Source organism: Rattus norvegicus, chromosome 9 (genome assembly GCF_036323735.1).
Source record: "Rattus norvegicus strain BN/NHsdMcwi chromosome 9, GRCr8, whole genome shotgun sequence".
Classification (NCBI taxonomy): Eukaryota; Metazoa; Chordata; class Mammalia; order Rodentia; family Muridae; genus Rattus; species Rattus norvegicus.
In genome coordinates this window covers 62,425,272-62,448,373 of record NC_086027.1, presented here as the reverse complement: position 1 = coordinate 62,448,373, position 23,102 = coordinate 62,425,272, and the positions used below count along the sequence as shown (strand labels likewise).

At 39.9% G+C, this 23,102-nt stretch overlaps 1 protein-coding gene across 3 annotated transcripts in view; it reads right to left on the bottom strand.

Annotated features, from left to right (window-relative positions):
* The window catches only part of Slc39a10 (solute carrier family 39 member 10), a 123,474-nt gene that overhangs the window by 6,381 nt on the left and 93,991 nt on the right, over positions 1 to 23,102 (bottom strand). For all 3 annotated transcript variants that reach the window (XM_063267375.1, XM_006244936.5, NM_001108796.2), the window contains 6 exons: positions 21,944 to 22,151; positions 15,269 to 15,438; positions 14,036 to 14,224; positions 8,643 to 8,763; positions 5,223 to 5,594; positions 4,366 to 4,446 (listed from right to left, as the gene is read on the bottom strand). In XM_063267375.1, the coding sequence (XP_063123445.1) occupies positions 4,366 to 4,446; positions 5,223 to 5,594; positions 8,643 to 8,763; positions 14,036 to 14,224; positions 15,269 to 15,438; positions 21,944 to 22,151 (1,141 nt within the window). The remainder of the gene's footprint in view (positions 1 to 4,365; positions 4,447 to 5,222; positions 5,595 to 8,642; positions 8,764 to 14,035; positions 14,225 to 15,268; positions 15,439 to 21,943; positions 22,152 to 23,102) is intronic.

Sequence of the window (23,102 nt, the reverse complement as noted above, 5' to 3'; positions counted from 1 at the left end):
CGACATTGCCATTCTCTAGCTTCTATTTAATAGTAGTCCCCTTATTCCTTTCCCTCCTTTCTCCGAGGGTTACTGCTGCTGTAACTTAGGGTTACATGACCAAAAGGAGCTTGGAGAGAAAAGGGTATCTTTGGCTTACATATGCAGAGTCACAGTCTACTGAAAGAAGTCAAGGTGGGAACTCAAACTGGGGAGGTGGGATGACCTGGAGGCAAGAGCTGATTCAGAGGCCAGAGAAGAGTGCCACTTACTGTAGCTGGCTGCATATGGCATGCTCAGAACTTAGGAACCTTTGCCAGGGGTGGTACCACCCACAATGGAAGGGGTCCTCCGTATCAGAGGCAAGCAGCTCTCCGAGTTTGAGGCCAGCCTGGTCTACAGAGCTAGTTTCAGGACAGCCAGGGCTACATAGGGAAACCATATCTTAAGAAAAAAGAAAATGCCCAGTTGCCAGATCTCTTGGAGGCATTTTCTAATCATAGTTCTCTTCCTACAGCTTGTGTTGGGTGATATAAAATTAGCTAGTACAACCGCTTTGCAATGCTCCTGCAGAGTCCTGCACAGGCTGCTTCTCTCCTCTGCCCTGAAGTTTGCTTTATTTGTCCAGTCTTCTCTAAGTTCCAGTATGAAAGGAGCTTCCTCACTTCTTTCTCCGTAAATTTCTCCTTTGTATTTGCAGTAATTCACACTGAACCAATTGTGTTAAATTAAAGGAGGACCTTTTAGGAGGGAGCTGGGTAATAGCAAATGAGATTGCTGGCATCTCCTGTGGGTTGGTTTTGCAGCACATTGCTTCCTTTATGGTTTCAGAAATGTGGCTTAGAAAGGAGCGTGATTTAATAAGTAATGAGCAATGGGGAATGACAAACTGTATCACTGCCTCAAACACCTAGTCTTTCCTGCTAGTACAGAAGAGCGGGATGATTTACTTCATTCTTGAAGAACTTGGAGAATGAATTAACTAATAAGAATCCAGGGGGTGTTTGCTAAGACAGGACCTCATACAATCCAAGCTGGGCTTCAACTTTGGACCCTTCAGAAGGAATTATTATTTAATTCCTGCAAAAATAAGATGTAGCCACCTCTGTCCTTCCATTGCTGTGTACACCTGTCATTTTCTTAAAGCACGCACACGTGTGTTCTGTCTAGGACTCTTGGGGTCTTTCTCTCAACATAGCCTGTATGTAATTTATATTAAAACTGTTTCTTTTATGAACTCTAGCTTTGCTTCATAAAAGCATGAATCATAAAAAGTTGTTCTTCTTAGACTTCTACAGATCTTTGCCAACATTCATGCCATGTAATCACAATTATTAACAAACTCTACAACTATTCTACTCATTCTCCAGTTCCCCTGGGCCCTTTACTACTAACACAGCAAACAATTTGCTTTGTGTTGCTTTTTGTGTTTTTTTTTTTTTTCCAGACTATTGTATGACTAGAATCAGACGACATGCATTGTTTGGGTCTAGATTTATCACTTGGCATAACGGACATAAGACTCACCCACAGCACTCTACAGCACCATTCAACTCACAGATGAATCACACTATTTACCAGCTACAGAACATTTAGGTTAAGTTTTATTTGGGGCAATTATGAAATTACTGTATATAGTAAACAAGCCTTTGTATCAACTCAATTTTCACTTCTCTTTGATAAAGCCAAAATTCCATTCCCACCAAATATAAGACTATACTTGTTCATAACCTTGACAACATATAATAAACCCAGGAACTGAAATTTCACATTTAGATACCAAATTTTATCTTCTTTAGTAAATGTCTATTCAAAGTTTTTATCTGATTATTTTCTTTTGAAGGTGGGGTCTTGAGATGTTCCTGTCACTAAATTAAGAAGACTTTAATACTTTGGTCTTAATGGCTTTTTATAAAAATTTCCCCATTCTCTAAACAATGTCTGTCACAATTTAAATAGGCCTGGAGTCATCTATTTCATTTTCTTAATGGATTATATATTTAGTAATGTGCCTAAGAAGATACAAATAGGAATTTACTATCCCAGACTGTGTGGATTAATGGTGTGTTTTGAGTTCATTCTGATTTATCGTGTGAGGTATGTATGAGTCACAGTCTCTGGCAGCTTCTGTTTTGGCAAATGAACATCTCACATTGACGTATCATTTGCGGAAGCCTACTTGTGTGGAATTTTCTTTGTACCTCTGTCGAAAAGCAATACTCCCATATATGCGGAGACTAAGCTCTTTCAGTGTTTGCATGGCTGTCCTTTTCTCGGTACCACTATTTGCTAAACCAAATTGCAAATCAATTTCATGTCATTTTTCAAAAATTTCTAAATGTCAAACTGTTTCCTTTTCATATATAAGTTTTTTTAAAAAAAAAAAAAAAACTCATTAATCTCTGCAAAATGAACCTGCTGTTGTTCTGACTGATGGGAATCTAAAAGAAAAAAAAAAAAAAGCACTAATATTGAACCCTCTAGTCTATAAGCCACCTCTAATTTCTGTTGGTAATGGGAGTTTCCAGTAAACAGAGTCTGTGCATAGTTAGGTTTAAGCTCAATCAAGTGAGGCAGACTTACAACTCTGTATAAAGTGAGACAACTCACTTAAAACTCTCTGTTCTCGTCTTATTTCAGGCTGTGCAGCCTCTGAGGTTTTGCATATTTACTCCACCTTCCTTCTCAGTAAAGGAGTCCCTACAAGTGAGATTAGACAGAGCACAAAATCTTCATAATGAGATAAAGCAGTATTCTTTTCTTCCTGCTGACAAGATATTAATTAGCACAAATGAGGAGTGCCTGCCAAAGCTGTTAATGAATGCGGCCCAATAATATGGTTACTAACAAACTTTGATATTCTTTAATATTGTATTAAAATTTCTATGGGCTAGAGATAGCTCAGTGGTTAAGAACACTGGATACTCTTCCAGAGTATATGGATTGATTCACAGAATTCACAAAGTGTTCATAACCATCTGCAATTCCAGAATCAGAGGATCTAATACCCTCTTCTGACCTCCTTGGGGACTAGGTTGCACAGAAATGCATACAGCAAACCATCTACACATTAAAAATGAACAAAAACTAAAAGAAAATTCTGTATAAATCTAAATAGTGAATAGCCACCTTCCCTTAGACAAGCAAGCATGTTACCAAGAACTTATTTTGAATTAAATTTAGTCTCTGCTATATTTGAGGGGGATTGGAAAATGTATAGTATTACATCTTATCTGAGGTGAGTCCTAAAAGCATGGTTCATTTATCAAATGTGATTTCCTTCATGCTAAAACGCACTGCTTAGAATCAGAGAGGGAGTTTGGGCCAAGCATAGTGGTACACACCTCTAATCCCAACCCCTGGGAAGTCAAGGCAGGATTGACACAAGATCAGTCTTGTCTACCTAGCGAGTTCCAGACCTGAAAGGGCCATATAGTAGATCCTGTCTCCACAAAACAATTCCCCAAACCTCTCTTTTTAGAACATTTAAGAAGAATGATAAAATAAACTCAAGACAATGATTATCAATAGTGAGAGGGAAACTGAAATGAATAAGAAAATAAGAACCTGCACAAAACAGTTTGGGTACTGAGATCATAGTATACAACCATGAGTAAGAAAACATTAAAAACCAAGAGAAAAAAAGACCTGAAGCATTTTGAGGGTTCTACTTTATTAAAATCATGTAAGAATCACACACACACACACACACACACACACACACACACACACACACACACACACACACGTACACGTACACGTACACGTACACGTACACGTGCAGGCAAAACTGTCCAAACATCTAACTTTATGGTTAAAAAAATGATTACAATTTAATGATTATTCCAAAACCTCAGTGGTCCTTAAAGAGTGACAGCAGTCAGGAACACTTTCCAGTTTCTCTAATAACCAAGCGCACACACAAGTCTGTTTAAACAACGTTCTGTTTAGTGTCTGGACAATAATGTGATCTCTCCATCATCTGTGAAGAAGTAACTGTTTTAGGTTCAATTATGTAATAGGGAACTTTACCCTGCTCCTTTAAGAAAATAAAATCTATATGACACATGAAATAAAATAGAAAAAGGTTAATCCCATAATCAGGCATTTGAGAAATGGTACTTCCTTTTAATTTATGATCACCAACCTAGTCATTACGTGTGATCCTTCATAATAGTATAACTGTTAGAGCAGCAAAAAGCACACGGGCGCTGACACTTCTTGATACAAGAAGCAGTTAGTCTTATATTGGGATGCGCCCGGCCATAGATGGTCCTCTACACCTGTCAGCAGATTTCCTGTCGTATCACCCCTGCAGTTTAATGCATCCACAACTGAAGGAGGCCTAGAGTTGATGAAGGGCAGGCAGACTTTCGAGGCTCATACCTAACTCGTGTGGCAGTTCATGGCAGAAGACGGCTATGGAAGTGCTGATGCCTCCAGTCAGCCCGGCACTGAAAGCTGCCCCTGGAGAAGATGATGAACACAGGGATCAGTGAGTGAGTGAGCCCCAGGCCTCCCGGTTCTTCCAGTCAGTGAGATGCTCCTTCTCTCTGCAGTAATTCACACGTATGTGACTCACCCAACTTACGCATCACAGCGTCTGAACATACACTGGTGTGTAAGGTCTCATCCCACTAGCAGAGGTCAATATTCTTTTCTATAACTCCTATGATTATAAAACAACATGTCTGCTTTCTGAAAGAAACCAAAGCCCATTTCTGACTAATGAAATCTAGATCCCAGAGAGAATCATGCCCTGGTGATAGGTAATGTTGTAAATTAGTCACTAGCTTACATCCCAGCAACTGCACATATAGCTCACACAGGTATGTTAATTTGTTATGGTGGGTTTTAATGTGAAACTTTCTAAAGCTGTGAAAAAAAATGTATTAAATGCAAGACTGAAATTACACTGACTCTTGTAGGTGTGTCTATGAGTGTTCAAACAGCAGGTTCAGTAAGTTGACTGCTTTAATAAGAAAGCAAGGTACATAAGAAACATACTATAGACACGTATTTAGCTTCAAAAACCAAAAAGTACTAAAATTTCATTTTTTAAACTTCCAAATACCCTATCTGTTGGAGAAAAACAGACATGGCAGTAATAAATAGCTGGACATTTAAAAATGTAGGTAAATTTCAACCTTATGGATTGTGGCTTGTAAGATTAGTAGGAACTTAGTAGAAAAAGGAAAATATGCTTAAGGAGTAAATCATAACCCAAGCTTCAGGACACTTACCAATGGCGAGGCCATCACTGAAGTTGTGGATGCCGTCCCCCATGATCACCATCCAGGCTATGTTGGCTATTCCTGTTTCCTTCAGGTCTGAGCCAGAGTGGCAGGGCCCGTGGGAATGGTGGGCGTGTCGGTGGTGCCACTGGTGGCCATGCTTCCTCAGCACAGCTGTATCCTCCTCATCGCGGTGGTTATGAGAGACTACATGGACCTCGTGCTCATGAATGGTGTGCAATCCATCACTGTGAGAATGGTCCATGATTTTCTCTTCCTCTACACCAAGGTAATTTTTAGGAGGGGATTCTTGTTGGGCTTCTAAATCAGTCAGTTCGGTCTCATTAAGTCGGTCTTCAGAAACCACCGAGTCATCTGTTCCTACATTAGAAGGAAGGATATGCTGACCTAGCAAGTGCATTTGTATGTGCTACTCTAACCCTGGGCAGAATAGCAGTGAGGTGAGCACTGCTTACATGAATACATTTCCCTTAAGTGTTTTAAGACACAATCCATTAGAATAATTTTTCTTAAGTCCATCAGCTAAAACTTAAATTACTTGCTCAAGTTAGCTGATGGCAAAGTTCTCTGCACATGTGCTCCACCAAGGATAATGTAATGCTATTCAGAGATCTTCACTGGAATGTTCTGACCACATCCCATAAGTCATTTTAAAAAGATTACTCTCCAGCACTATTTGTTTTATGGCAAACACCTGGATAATTCCCAATTGTCTTTTGGGAGAGTTGCACAGCTAGGGAAGGCTGTCTTCTATGCTGAGAACCACCAACAAGTGGAGGGGAAAGAGAAATCCAAATGTAAACTGAAAATATAAGGGGAGGAAATCTTAACTCTCTGAGCCGCCTTGTTCTGTTAGATAACAGAGTGTGGATTTTAAATACAAAGGGCAAGTTATTCTTCTTTAGCTACAGAGGCAACTTTTCATTTTCCTTCTGTAACCAATTACATACAAAGGAAACTGTACATAGTCAAGAACAATACCCCTCGAATCACTATCCCTGAACTCAAGCAATATTACAGAGCAATAGTCATAAAAACTGCATGGTATTGGTACAGAGACAGACAGATAGACCAATGGAATAGAATTGAAGACCCAGAAATGAACCCACACACCTATGGTCACTTGATTTTTGACAAAGGAGCCAAAACCATCCAACGGAAAAAAGATACCATTTTCAGCAAATGGTGCTGGTTCAACTGGAGGGCAACATGTAGAAGAATGCAGATCGATCCATGCTTATCACCCTGTACAAAGCTTAAGTCCAAGTGGATCAAGGACATCCACATCAAACCAGATACACTCAAACTAATAGAAGAAAAAGGGGGGAAGCATCTGGAACACATGGGCACTGGAGAAAATTTCCTGAACAAAACACCAATGGCTTATGCTCTAAGATCAAGAATCGACAAATGGGATCTCATAAAACTGCAAAGCTTCTGTAAGGCAAAGGACACTGTGGTTAGGACAAAACAACAATCAACAGATTGGGAAAAGATCTTTACCAATCCTACAACTGATAGAGGGCTTATATCCAAAATATACAAAGAACTCAAGAAGTTAGACCGCAGGGAAACAAATAACCCTATTAAAAAATGGGGTTCAGAGCTAAACAAAGAATTCACAGCTGAGGAATGCCGAATGGCTGAGAAACACCTAAAGAAATGTTCAACATCTTTAGTCATAAGGGAAAGGCAAATCAAAACAACCCTGAGATTTCACCTCACACCAGTGAGAATGGCTAAGATCAAAAACTCAGGTGACAGCAGATGTTGGAGAGGATGTGGAGAAAGAGGAACACTCCTCCATTGTTGGTGGGATTGCAAACTGGTAAAACCATTCTAGAAATCAGTCTGGAGGTTCCTCAGAAAATTTGACATTGAACTACCTGAGCACCCAGCTATACCTCTCTTGGGCATATACCCAAAAGATGCCCCAACATATAACAAAGACACGTGTTCCACTATGTTCATAGCAGCCTTATTTATAATAGCCAGAAGCTGGAAAGAACCCAGATGCCCTTCAACAGAGGAATGGATACAGAAAATGTGGTATATCTACACAATGGACTATTACTCAGCTATCAAAAACAATGACTTTATGAAATTTATAGGCAAATGGATGGAACTGGAAAATATCATCCTGTGTGAGGTAACCCAATCACAGAAAAACACACATGGTATGCACTCATTGATAAGTGGCTATTAGCCCAAATGCTCGAATTACCCTAGATGCACAGAACACATGAAACTCAAGAAGGATGACCAAAATGCGAATGCTTCATTCCTTCTTTAAAAGGGGAACAAGAATACCCTTGGGAGGGAATAGGGAGGCAAAGTTTAGAACAGAGGCAGAAGGAACACCCATTCAGAGCCTGCCCCACATGTGGCCCATACATATACAGCCATCAAGCTAGATAAGATGGATGAAGCAAAGAAGTGCAGACTGACAGGAGCCGGATGTAGATCTCTCCTGAGAGACACAGCCAGAATACAGCAAATACAGAGGCGAATGCCAGCAGCAAACCACTGAACTGAGAATAGGTCCCCCGTTGAAGGAATCAGAGAAAGGACTGGAAGAGCTTGAAGGGGTTCGAGTCCCCATATGTACAACAATGCCAAGCAACCAGAGCTTCCAGGGACTAAGCCACTACCTAAAGACTATACATGGACTGACCCTGGACTCTGACCTCATAGGTAGCAATGAGTATCCTAGTAAGAGCACCAGTAGAAGGGGAAGCCCTGGGTCCTGCTAAGACTGAACCCCCAGTGAACATGATTGTTGGGGGACGGGTGGTAATTGGGGGAGGATGGAGAGGGGAACATCCATATAGAGGGGGAGGAGGAGGGGTTAGGGGGATGTTGGCCCGGAAACTGGGAAGGGGAATAACAACCGAAATGTAAATAAGAAATACTCAAGTTAATAAAGATGAAAAGAAAAAAAAACAGTACCCCTCACTGAACGTGGTAATCCACCTGCAATCCCAGCACTGGGAAAGCTGAGGCAGAGAGTGGAGAGCTCTAACACAGACACAGAAGACTGCTGAATTCTGTGGGTTGGTCTAGTTTTGATAAAGATGGCTTAGCATTTTATTTCTTCCTTTTGAGATATTGAAACAGAGTGGTCTTGCTACCAGCTTAGGCAGGCTTTGAATTGAAATCCTTCCGAACCAGCCTCCCACACGATGAGAATATGGGTGCGCACCACCCTTGTTTCATTTCACTCATGTATTTTTTTAAAAAGGAAGTGGCAAGTTTTCCTTGCTCCTAGTGTACCTGGTTCCGTGGATAAACGGTAGTAGAATTACAAGACACACTCACATTTGGAAAACCACAAAGAAAAGAAATTTCAAACACATTACATAGAAACAACTTTTCAATTTTAAGTTTTTCATTGAAAGAGTGCCCTACCAGCAAGGGGCTTGAGTTGCAGCCAGTCAGCATCCGGTGTGCTGTTTAACTTATGATCTGAAAGCTTTCTTCCAATAGTTGATTCTTCTGTACTCTGCTTCATAAACCATTTCTGCTTTCCCTGTGAGGATTAAAAAAAGAGTATGATGTTAGCATTATACATTGCTTTTTATTTACCATTACACTTTCATTTGATGGAAATGTGTGTGTGCACATTTGCATGCATTCTGTGATATGTACATGAAGGTCAGAGGACAAACTGGAGGACCTTCTTCTTCCACCATAGGAATCAGGATTGGCTGCAAACTCCTTTACCCACTAAGCCATTTCACTGGCTCAGTTCATCTACTTTAATAGCGTGCAAAATACTAAACTATTATGCAAACCCAAGTGAAATGTGGAACACTGTCTTTGATGCCACTGTAACACTATGACGTGGCAGAGAGTTCCTAATTTTCATGCTCATTTTCTCCTTACAATGCAATCTCTCATTTCTCTGGATGCAGCCTAAGCTTGAGCTCTCAGTCTGTATCTGGCTTCTGAGATGTGCAAGGGTAAGTTTATTAACACAGAACATACGACAACTCACCTGCAAAAGGGAAACAACCTTGTGAGGATCAAATAAGGTGACATATGACAATCTCCGATTCTCAACAGCTTGGCAATAAAAACAAGTGTTCCTTCTTGTGGCTTTGTAAGCAGACACTGAACGATTTAATCCTCAACTGCTTAATGTATTAACTGATGCCCTGCACGGTTCAGGTTAGAATTCTTCTCTCCTGACTTACCAATGTAGCTTTTTACTACATAGTTTTGTCAGTGCTAACTACTGATATTAAGAACCCCTCCCACTAAAGTTTCTGCTTTCCTTTAATCCTGATTTAAAGAAGCATTTATGCTACAACAGTGAAAGTGAGCTCATGCTCTTGGGGAGTGTGTCCTGCCTGGCTATGGGCACTTCCAGGATGGCTTCTAGGACATAAACCGCAAGGCAGGTGTGTGATCATTCTAACTGCTATGTGTATATTTGTTCGTCTGCTTGGGCCTGAAGCAGTCTCCAAAGATAGCACTACCTATCCAATTCCTCTGTCTCTGTGTGAGTCCCCTGCTCTATCTATAAGGATATGAGTCTATCCCAGGGCCTAGAATTTTGACTGGCCTTGACCAACAGAATACAGCATACTCTGTAATATAGTTTTTACTGTAGTCATGTGTTTTTTCTCTTCTTTTGTGTATGTAGACACGCATGTGTAGGTGTGTTTATGTGGTTGGACATGTGGGTGCCTATCTGCAGAAGCCAGAAGTCTGTCTCAGGTGTTGTTCCTCAGGAGTAAACACCCAACATTTCAGGCTAGCCTGGTGCGATTACAGGTGTGAGCCACCATGCCAGCTTTTGTGTGGGTCATGGAGACTGAAGGTGGCTCCTGCTTGCACGGCAAGCACTTGACTAGCTGTCGTATCTTCCTAGTGCTTTGCTCTACTTTACTTATGTATGTAGGCATCCTTCCCTTTTATGCATCTCACTGGGGTTCAGTTTGGTATGTACTGACCAAGGCAGGGTAATCAATATCCCCCTCTTATCATTTATTATTGAAAGCCTTTGTAATCCTCGCTTCAGGAGCTTCACCCTCTGTAGACCACATCACTGAACTACAGTTGTCACTGGGTTCCAGAAACACTGCAACTATTCTTTCTGAGTTGTGGTTTGGTTGTCTTTGCCGTCTTCCCAACCACTGGAAGCCACTATGCTACATGCAGGTGACAGCTGTCAGTGTCTGTTCTTCTGGGCTTGGCTCACTGAACTTACCGATTCTGCAAGTTCCATGTATCTTGATAAAATTTCACTTTTCTATGTAGTTGAAAACATACCAGCTGCTACTCGATCACCATGTGTGGTTTTCTGAACCGATACCAGCTACTTCTCAATTCCCGAGGGCTGGTCCCTTATTACAGTTACTGAGGATTGTACAGTAATATATGTGGACAGGCAGGCACTGTGTTTTAGCTGGTTTCATTTCCTTTTGGCATGCTAAGAGGTAGGGCAGCTGGCTACATGGGACATTTCCTTTCAGTTTGTGGGGGGATCTTCTCCCCTCTCCATTGTAACCACAGCTGCTCTATTACCACCAACTCTGGGGGAGTTCCTTTCCACACCACACTGTTACCACAAGATTCCTACACAGGTAACAGCCATGTGACTGGGTGAGATGGTAACCCAATTTAAATAGTTCTTTCTTCTTGGTGGTGCTGAAGCTTAAGCCCAGGGCATCACACCTGAGCATACATTTCAAAATGAAGCACACTTTGTTGTTCCATCTATTTCTTGGCAATTGATATTGCTTGAGAGTTTCTATTCACACCATTTGCCTATTCTAACATTTAAATTAAAAATGTAAGAACTATGGATGCATGGGATACGATGTAGTGGTTGGTCCAAGGATACGCTGATTGTCTAAAGCAGGTTAAGTCTATTTATCTCCTCAAACACTAGCTCTTGGTAGAAGGAAGAGGACACATTTAAAACTGTAAGGTGCATTACTGCTGCTTACTGTCACCTACTGTGCCTTAACCTGGACAATGTCTAGTCCCGCACACCCTGTTGCAAGTAGCAATATACATATTTTATGTATAAATAGGATCCCGTGGTGCACACATTCTATAATTTCATTTTCCATCCATTATGGAGTGATCAGGCTATTCCTAACAATTATGCTACAACGCTGGGCTGGGGATGTCTCCTTAACACTGACCTCACTTCCTTTGGATACATATCCAGTTTGGGATTGTGGGATCAGGTGGTGGGTTTACTTTCAACTTTCTGAGTAACCTCCAGACCTTTCATGAAGGCTAGAGTATTTTGCATGCAAAGGTTTTCTGCTGCCCACATCCTTGCCGGCACTTGTTATCTGTATATTGACTGTGCCTAATACACATGCCTACCTCACTGGTTTTCAACTGGATTGTCTGTGTTGCTAAGTGCTTTTGAGTGGCTTATCCTGGACATTAGTCCATTAAATGATCATTTCAGTATTTTCTCACATCCCGTAGATTGTTTCCTGTGCCGTGCGGAAGGCTTTTACATTCACCAGGACACAGCTGATCAGTGTTTGCTTTTATTTCCCGTACTTAGGGCATCATACTTAAAAATAAAAATAAAAAAATAATCCCTCCCCCCTCCACAGTTTGGACCAATATCTCCTTTGTTTTCTCCTGGCAGTTTTATGCTCTCAGGTCTCTGACTTCTGAGTGTCCAGTTTCCACCTTTTGCCTGAGGATTTCCAGCACCACTTACTGCTGTCTTGGTCATTCTAGCTCTGGAGCCCATCTTGAAGTTATGCCTGTGAGCTCCACAGCGTCTTTGCTCCTCTTGTTTCAGACTGTTTTGGCACTGTGAATTCTTTGCTCCCACATGAATTTCAGAAATGTTTTTCTCTAGATCTATGAAGACTGCCATTAACCACCACGAGTACTGCATGGAATCTGCAGATTGGTCTGGGTTTTATGAACACATTAACAATATTAATTCTACTGAAATCAGGTGTTTTCTAATTTCCCCTCTCAACCTGGTAGTTGCTGTAATGCGATTTCTTGCACAGCACCCTTTCTCAGGAGGCTCATGCAGTATTTCACTGAATGCATTTATTAGTTTTGCTTGTCTTTTAATAGAATTTCCAAGTCTTCCTGTGAACAGAATCACCTGCAAACTGGATCCCGTGAATTCCTCCATCCTACAAGTACGCTCTCTGTTATTACCGTCTTCTCTCAAACCCCCATGACTAAGATTTCTAGTACTGTACCATTGCTCTGAACCAGGAAAGAAATACATTCTCAGCTCTCCCAACAGCATCACGCTGGCTGCGGGTTTATCACAAACCTGCTGAAATGCTGTGGAGCACTTGCCTTCTGTATTCAAACTGTCTAGTTTTGTCTGTTTAACCAGGAAAAAATAATGATTTTACCAAATTCCCTTCCGCATCTGCTGAGACAGTCGGACGCCTTTTACGAGACATGGTCTTCAGCTCCTTTACCTCATCTAATCATTTATCGAGCCTCGCCGACTCTTACCAATACTCCCTCAAACAATTCCTACCCACACCGTCTGGCCCAAGCCCCTGTCACCTTCCTCTGCGTTGGTTCCATCAGCAACTCCTGTATCCCTGCGACCAGTTCTGCTTTGGCATCCTCAGTACCAAATGACTATCCACCCTTCTCTTAGAAATAACTATTTATCCTTCACATAGCCTTTCAGGCATAATACGCGATTAGATTACATTATTATATAACTAGATTCATTTCACTTTTCTGTTAACCTCTTCCTATTTTAGCTTCCTTCTACCATTCCAAAGACAATATTTTTCTGGAATTCTCATCTTAATCAGTAATTCTTTGAAGACAAGCAATCAGAATTGAGTACATGATTTAAAATGTGATATGAAAAAAACAAGGTAAGAAATAAAATATATGTCGTGTTTAGATGGTAGCCAGAGACCAGGAAGATCAATGCAGTCACACACCTAACGTCTGCACAGACTAGAATCGCTCCCCTGATACCAGTTCACAGACCTTTTCCAAGTCACTTTTGTCTTAAAGAAATACATACAAAAATGTGGGTGTGCATACAGAAATGCAAACAAGCAAAACCATGACTACCCGGAGTAAAACATTTGGAAATAAGATAAAAATGTGTAACTCTTGTCCATTTGTGGAAAGCTTTACTTAAATATAATCTAATATGCTCAGGCCATCTACATGTCACTACCTCAAACATGCCACTAACATAGACTGTGGTAGGCTGCCTATGGCAATGTGAACGAATGTGAACACAGTTAAACCGAAGAGAAGGGTAGGGGCTTTAAACCAATCTTCTGGGGGATGCATTCAGGGGTGAAACGTCAGACGGACAGCTGCATGAAAATCAGGGTTGCTGAGCCAAGCTCTCCCAAGTGCTGGATCAATACTAAACAACTACCGCCTCCTTTACTTCTGTCATTGCCTCCACTGTCTCCCGAGTGTGCTCCGTTATTCTGACCTCTTCTTCCCTCTGGTCCTTCTACTGCCAGTGAAGCATTTCTGATAAAGGTGTTGGTGAAAAACTCACTGTAAGATAGACTGATGAGATCTGTTTCTTTTGTCATTAATCTATTCTTATTTAAAATGGGTCAATAGCTTTTCCCATTCTGTTAACCCACAAGCTAGCTTGGACACTGCTGTGTCTTGATTATAAATGCCACAGTAGATGTAATGACACAAGGTGACAAAGATCAGAGCCAGGAAAAATAAAGGCTAGAGATGAACTGCACACCAACATCACGATTAAGAAAAAGTGTGTTTGGAAAGAGGCACTTTTCACTCAGCGCTGTACCTACGTGGACAACCACGTGAGCAGCACTTACTCGTTGCTGCTTGTAGTGCTTAAACATCCGGATGCAGTGCTCGATGATGAACAGTAAGTAAATGCCTCCTAGTGCAACAAGTCCTTTCAACACAGCATCATATTCTTCCAGAAACTTCTTAGATTCATGTCCATGTGAATGACCATGCCCGTGAGCATGCTGATGACTGTGGTCATGTCCGCCCTGAGACTATTAGATGATGAAGAAAATAACTGAAATTACTTCAGATTTTGACAATGATCTTACAGACATAGAAATATTATCCTCTAGATTTTAAATTTTTAATCTAATTTTAAGCTTCTGATTGGCACATAAAAATTATACAGACTTATTGGGTTCCTTGACTATTTTGATACATGCATGTATTATACAATGTTCAAGTCATATTACGTTTCTTTAAACATTTACAATTTCCTTATGGCGAAAAAACTTATGGAGTCCCTTTACTCATACTCATGTGCGTGCACACTCGTGAGCACGTGCACACACACACACATGCACACACACACGCACACATACATGTGTGCACTCGCACAAACACACTATCCTTATTATAGTCCACCTGTCTTCACTTTATCCTTACCTACAGTCTCCTCATACGCAGAGCTTATCTCCTATATAACCATAACTTAGGAACTACTGACAACACGGCCTCACCCGGCCCTCTCTCGTCCTTTACCTTCTACAAGATCAAAGTGCTTCACTGATAGTATATACAGTTGTCTTCCAGTTAATTTCCTTGGCTTATTAACTGGAAATTATTATACTCCATTATAAGGAAATGCATCTAAGGGTTAGAAAACTACTAGTGAATGAATGAACCCACTCCACCCCCCAAAATGAGTCCTCTGTAAACATAAGTTAATATTACTTAAATCACACTCAGTATAAATAAACCAGCTGATTCAAAGCAGTTTACCACGGTATCCTCCTGGCTATATGCACAATCATTACAACATACCATATGTATTTTTTCTAACAGTTTTCTTAATGTATAGAAAGATCAGATGATCTTTCACTCCTGATCCCATGTAAAACCCAATGAGTCAATTTATTTAAAAATACTTCAATTAAACTGCAAAAATGAGAAAAAGAAATTTCAACATATAAGAACATACAATTTCACAAAGTGGTGTACACTATCGGTGTACAAATACAATGGACACAGCAACACTACACTCAACGCTAGCTGCACACATGTGTAACTTTTGGCAGATTAAAAGGATTTCTTACATGGGGCAGTAGATGCAGAAGGGCGTCTCCACTCATTGTTCCTACAGCTAGCGCAACGAGGAACGTGAGAAGGAATTTGAAGCATCCTTGGTTGATGATGGGAACCAAAATCACACCCAGCAAGGAGAGCAGACTAATAACGGTGATGGAGATGATGCCACAGATCCACGCTGTAGGGAAACAGTCAGCGTTAGTCACAGCACAGAAGGAAAGCTCTGAAAAACAGACCGGAGGTGAGTGAGTCACGGAGACACAGTCTTACCTAGACCACATATGAGGAGGCTCATGACATCACTGTGCTTCAAAGCAAAACAGAAACATGATATACAGCCAATAATACATGAACAAAATGGAAATAAAGGGGCAGGACGTCTAAATAAAATACAAAAGGAACCTCGAAGCCAGTGAAGTAAAATAAGAACCGAAGTGAAAACCCGCTACCAGGCAGGTCTGACGGGCAGAAGAATCAGCAAACCTGGAACCCAGGACAACGGTAACTAAGCTGGAGAAACAGAAAGAGAACAGGCTGACAAAAGTGAGACAACCTATAGGGACCTCGGGGCCACCATCGCAAAGACTGGCGTGCACACTGGAGCTCCAAAATGCAGCAGCACCAGCATGTGAAGAAGCGTGTAAAAAGTCTCAAAGTTGACGACAGGCACAGATATAAAAATAAAAGAAAGACGGCAGATGAACTTTAGGAGAGACTCAAAGAAATCCATGCCAAGGTGCAACGTACTCAAACTGCTGAGAAACGAGGAAGAAATTTACAAGTTACAAGACGGAACAACTCATCCGTCACACGCAAGGGCTTCCCAGTGGAGACATCAGCAGATTTCTCATCAGAAACTTGGAAGGATGGTCTTCAGTATATTGTTGAGAAACTTTACTTGTATTTTTGTAAGGAACACTGGGCTCTAATTTCCACGCAGGGTGTTTGTCTGGCTTTGCTATTGGGTCATTATGCTGGCCTTACAGTATTTAGTGAAATAGAGCACAGTATTTCTAGAGGCTGGATGGTGGGAGGAATGAGAAATTACACCTTGATGGAAATAAAGTTTCAGTGCTGTGAGATGAAGAGTTGTAGAGTAGTTGTAGATGTATTGCTATGAGTCTATTCGATACCAGTGTACTGTACTCTTAATAATAACTAAGATCAAACTGTTATATCTTATTTTAACACTAAAAAAGGGAAGACAAATTTTCCCCTTTTATTGGATTAACTTTTAAAAATTGTGTAACACAAAATTAGCTATTTTAAAAAATGAAAATTATACATGAGTGCTGGGGATTTGCCCCAGAGGCACAAGGTCCCAGGGGACGGAAGGGTTGGCCACAGCAGGGATGGTGAGTGGACGTCTGAGGCAGTCCTCTAAGTCTGACAGCTTCCTTCATAAACCACAGCACCTCCAGATTCCTTCTTAGCCAAAGGTTTATATTCTACTGTTTATCACTGTTTTAAAGGGGCTACATACATAAACGATGATAGGTAGAAAAAATTAAGTTAATTATGCCTGAAAGAAGAAATTTTAAGTTAATTTAAATGACTATCTTGCAAATGAGAGCTAATTATGATAAAGATGAAGACAGAATTATAGAACTTCATAAAATTATCACAATTCCCTTACACTTTCTTCATCAAGGCCACTAGCCATGAGCAGTAAGGTTAGTAATTTATCTACCATGAATTATCCCATTTCTGCGAGTCCTGAGAAGTAAATTAAGCCCTTGCTGCTCTTGCAAAGGAGCTGGGTTCAGTCCCTAGGACCACATGGTAATTCTCAACTCCAGTTCCAGGGGATTCAGGGTCCTCTCTGGCCCCTGAGGGCACAAGGGCAGCACATGGTTCAGACGTATATGCAGGCAAAACATCCATACACATTAAAACAAACAAACAAACACTCAGAAACACCCAGACATCTTCTATCGTTCACAAGTACTCCATGACAACCGTTTCATTTTAGAACCAGCACAACCACTCCTGCACATGTGGTGCTAGGATAAACTTCCTCTTTCAATTTTTTACTTTTAATTTTTCAAAAAAAAAAAATCTCAGTTCTCTGCTACTATAAATTTGAACATACATTTTTCCAGCAATTTAATCTTCTTTTGAGAAAGAAAAAAAGTCTTTTGACCTATATTTAGTTTTGAACATACTGTATTTAGAAATACCTTTTCAGGTTGTTTACTGATTTTTAGTTTACATAAACTCCTAATTTTCTAAATACACCAGAGGAGAAAAGCAATGCAAAGTTTTCCAATTTCTAATCAAATTATTATGCTTTTCTAATCACAATTTATTTGGTATAAAACAACGTATAACACAGCTGGAAAGGTATCTTTTAGGGAACTCATACCTAACAAACTGTTAGGTACGACTAGCAAATGTTTTCTTTTTTTCCGACTCAAGATACCATATGTAATAAAAAGAGCTAAGTGTCTGAAGCAAGCTTCACTTATTCTGCAAATTAGGTTGCTAGAAACGCTAAAGGTCTTCAAGCTTAGTTATTCACCAACTCCTTTCCTCATTACCAGAAGAGAAAATGCATTCTTTTAAAAAGAAGCACTCATCTGTGGAAACTTTCTAATTAACTTGGTGCAAAGCATGTGCAAGATGGCAGTTTTCTACACTGTTTCAGCATTTTAATTGGCAGAAAATGCTTAGCCGCCCATTCACGGCCCCCTTTGGTAATTAAGCTAGGGTCAACTCTATGACTAAATGAGCCAATCTTGTGAAACAAACGGTTTCTACCATGCACACTATTCGGGGTATTTGGTTTACAGCGGTCTTTGAACAAAGTTAATGAGGTAGTAGCTGACTCACTATGGGAGATTTATATAAAACAAGTTAACCTTTCTTAATGGTGCAGCAGTCATTAAAAATAATTACTAGCGGGGCATTCTCTCTAACAATTATTAACATCTATCAGGACATAATTAATTCAAGCTGCATTTCTGACAATGCTAAAAACCACCTGCAAACAACTAATCAATACTCACTATTTGTAACATACTTGTTTTCAAAACAATTTCCTCTAAGGCTTTCAAATTGACTAAGCTGTAACTTCCTGTATTACTTGCTACATACCTGTCAACAGCTTTATTTCAATCTACAGATTATAGCGATATTACAACATAGACAACACTAATTAAAAAGCCCTAATCCATTACTGGCATGAAAACAGTGAACTGGAATATTTTTTAGGCTCCTTCAAAATAAAAACACTGTTGGTTTTAACTTCAGCAGAAACAAACTTGTTACTTTCCATTTTCCCCTATACAGATAAAGTACATTTTGTTCTCAATTAAGTTTAAGCTCTGACTCCCCTTTTGTGTGGGAGAGAAGGACAGTTTCTCATCTACAAAGAATAATTATGTGTGAGGTTAAGAAAGAGGACAGATTTTTTTCTCACAATGAATATTCAAATCCAATTTTGGACTCACTGTCTCTGTTCTTCCCACCTGGGTGAAGACAGGATGAGGGGCTTCCTTTCCTTTCCACTCTTAGAGACAGTGTCTCACTACGTAGACTAGGCTGGCTTTGGACTCAGAGCCACCCGACTCTGACTTCTAGTTCTTCGACTGCAGGGCATGTGAGCCATATCCAGTTCTCAAGACCACTCTTGAGTATATTTTCTCAACACCTAATCAACACTTAGAGCCACAGTTAGACAAATATGATTTTACAAGTTTCTTCTTAGGTCTACAAGTCTGTCGATATGCTATTACATATTACGGTACCCACCTCCTCACTTGGCTCTCATTCTCATTCTAATAAAACATTAAGATCCAATTCAGTAGGGGCAGGAACCACATGCAGCAGAAGAGTAGGATCTAGGGCTATAAGCACTACATGGAGGATCTGCAGCTCACACAGCAGCACTTCAAACTTGGCAGAGAAGAACACAGCACTTCTCTAAACCTCACAAAACTGATAAACAAGAAAGTACCTATCTTGAGGAGTTAATAAATCAGAGTGGGGAACAGCAGTACAATGTGTGGTCACGGCTACGTAGGAGGCTGAAGCAGCAGCATCACTTGATCCCAAGTTCAAGGCAAGCCTGGGTAACAGTGAAACATAATTCAACTCAAGAATGAGTGAATGAATGCATGCAATTTCTTTGTATAAATGTTCAATTTAATACATACATAACTGTAATGTAATATAATTAATTTATCTAGTCTAGGGTTATTTTCCCATAGGAAAAAAATTAACCAGTAATAGAAATGCAGGTACTGAGAACACTGACTTACCTTGTCAAGAAAAGATTTCCTTTTATTTACAGTATTTCAGGATGTAAGAACTATCTGTATCCCAAATACAATTCTCACAAATGAGAACCAGATACTCTTAAAGGTATCTACTTTATTACTATAAAATAAGACTCTTTAAGTAACTTTCACCATGGTAGAATCCAATTTTTATTCAGATCAATAAATAGTAATTTTATAAACTCCCATTACTATCTTCTAGGGTCAGAGCACCTTGGATACTTCAACCTGAACTTTGTTCACTATCCTAAACTTTCAGTAATACCACTGTGGTTTTGCACATGGGTAAGTGGCTTACAGAAATTCCAATTTTTACAACAGTTTATTGTTCGATTATATATTTAATGAGCTTCAAGGATGAATTTTAAATAAGCATCTTCCTAGAATATAACAGAAAGCATGTAGGCTAATATTAAACAATGTATTCAATCAATCTACATGAGTGCTTGCTCCTAATCCAAAGCTCTCTTTACTATAAATATGTAGAGACAAAAGCTTTAGTCACTACCTTTAAGTAACTGAGGCCCAAGAAAAACATATTGATCTAATTATTAAGATTCTTCCTAATCTCTACTATTAGGGACACATGCATCAACAAGGAACCCTGGCTAGGTTACAGATGAACAAGGAAGCTAGAACAGAGTCTAACCCCTGAAATGAATGTCTGAAGAAACACAGCCCACAGAGCAGAAAGAAAAACATCATCAGCTCCTGCTAAGCTCATTGAGAAGAGAAACACGGAGGGATTCAGACGCAAAGGCTGAAAGCCTGAGCCCCAAGCAAAACTAGGTTGTAACCTCAAGACCATAGGGCACAGTACCGTTTGCATGAGAGAAAATAAGAGGTATCACAGATGCAATGGAAAGTTATTACATAGTGTAAAGATACAGCAAACATCAAAGAGTTAACTAAGCTTCAGCTAAGTTCAGAAGGGATCAGTATAGGGATGAGCTGCCTACAAGTTTTATCAGGCAAGCCTTAATGTTTGTGAGCTGTTACTCATCAAGCCTACAAATTGTGGACAAGTTACTTAACTTTCCTCTGGCTCCATTTCTATCTAAAAATAAAGAGAAAAAAAAAACACGCAAAAAAATTAAAAATAAGAATCACAGGAGGTGGAGAGATGGCTCAGCGGTTAAGCCCACTGACTCCTCTTCCAGAGGTCTGAGTTCAATTCCCAGAAACCACAAGATGGCTTACAAATATCTGTAATAGGATTTGATGCCCTCTTCTGGTTTGTCTGAAGACAAACAATGTATACATAAATAAATATTAAAAAAAAAATCACAGAATTTCTCTTTCAGAATTATGAAATTTAACGGGGGAAAAGGCATACAAAATATTTGACATATAAATACCAAAGTGTGTTACTTATACAGGCTGAAGCCTGGCTCAACTACCTACAGCCTGAGATGCTGAGAGGAATAATATTACCTGCCCCATGGGACTGCTGGGAGGAGCACATTCATTGAATTTAGAAGGATGCCCGGAATGTGTTTGTAATGTAGATAAACTAAAGTACTAATGTAATGTTAAACCGTCACAACTAAACACAAATTTCTATGCTGAAGGCGCTCACTTAGACTTTAGACTATACATCTAGCCTAAGTGCCAGAGATGTCCTGAAAGGGGTAGGAGCATAGGCACAAAGGTATTGAGGCTTTTCAACAACCAAAGAGCCATAAAAACAAGACGACTACAAGCAAGTTTATAAGAGAGCGCATGGAGTTAGAAGATATCTCATTAGACTCCTGACTCTAGAAAAGCAAAGAGGGAAGGAAGAAAATCAGAGGGAAACAAAAAAGTTCTAGATTCTATCAACAAATGGAAGTGGTCCAGATCCAAGAGAGCTACACATTTCCATAGGGTGAAGTTGTAAGATGTCATGAGGGAAGCCATGCGAATATCAGAGGCGCTGTCTGCACAGCTGGATGCAGTGGGAAGGAGCAGCCAACCCCGGCTAGGCACAATCTGAAAACAGTATTGGTTTCACCCAACTGGACGAGGCAGAGTAACCGTGTGGCATGCCTGTTGGCCTCTAGCTTCCCATTTTACTTCTTAAAATTCAATCAACTTTGCTTTTCATGAAGCTCGAGCCTGCTAAAGATTAAATAACGTAATGTAAAATAACTTTAATCAGAGATCCCATTATTTACATTATAGAAAAAAGATTTCTACTTCCTTTCTAATCCTTTTCTCTATTCTCAACAAAGCAGTCCTCTATAGGGCCAGAAGAAATAAAATAAAAATACTAACAAGCCTCTTACCTTCCTCCATTAAGCTTACATTGATTAGAATATGAAAATCTGACACTGAAATAAAGCCGACAACTTAGCATTTCATTTTAATGTATAACTTGAGACAGTGTGAGTACTATCTTAAGGAGGAAAAAAATCTTCTTACCTGATGCCCCTATGTTTGCCTTATCTTCAGGAACCAGAGCTTTATCCTTATTTAAATCTTCAACTAAAAGTTTGTCAAAATGTTCAATACAAAGTCTGCTGTCGATCTGGTACAGCAAGGCCGGGCAAAGGTATGTGAATAGATCAGGCGAGATGGGGGAGCTGGGACCCAGGCCAAAGTGCTTTAACAACTGAGTGACGTTCAAACACTGTGAGGAAATGGAGAAAACAAATCAACTACAAGCAGGTTTTTAAGATTATGCAGAAAAGGTTATTGTACAATTAAAATATTCTAAATATCACTTGAAAATTACTGTAATACAAATACGTAAGAATCATGCTCTCTATAGGAATTTATGCAAAAAATTAAAATAGGAAGACATTCTACTAGATTACTTAAGAATTTCTAGAGATCTTTTTTTCTATTCCAACACATGAAAGATGTCTCAATCATGTTTCCAAGATTCTTATAACATCGGAAGGGCTCTCCCCTACCAAACTGCAGTATTAGTGACTCACATTCCATTAGCACAGATATTTTTTTCCCGCCAAAGCATTCCAGAAGAATGTTATATTGAACACTGGGGCACATTTTAACTCAGTGGGTTTGATCATCAAAACAGCAAAATAGTAGCAACAATCCATTAAACACACACACACACACACACACACACACACACACACTCTTTCTCTTTCTCTCTCTCTCTCTCTCTCTCTCTCTCTCTCTCTCTCTCTCTCTCTCTCTCTCTCTCTTTCTCTCCAAACAACGAAACAAGAGTATCAGTAAATTCTAGCCCAATGTGAGCTGAGGAAAACCAAGAGGAGAGAGAGCATGAACTGGGGCTGTCCTCACTGCCAGGTCTTAGGTTTAATCCTGGCACAAAAAGAGGAAAAGAAAAAAATTATTAGCTGATATTTTAAAGACAAAACAGAAAGAAATTACCTAAGTTTGGATCTACCATGAAGTAAACACTAATGTCTTATATTAAGATACAGAACTGTGCTTACCCAGATCTTTATTGACATAGGATCTCATTTTATCAATAGCTCAAAATAGCTGTAACAAAATTAAGACCTACTCTCAGGTCTTGGTCACGGTGAGATGCCACCCTAGTCAAAGCTGAAAACATTCTCAAAGTCTCCTGGGGGTCATGGCCTCA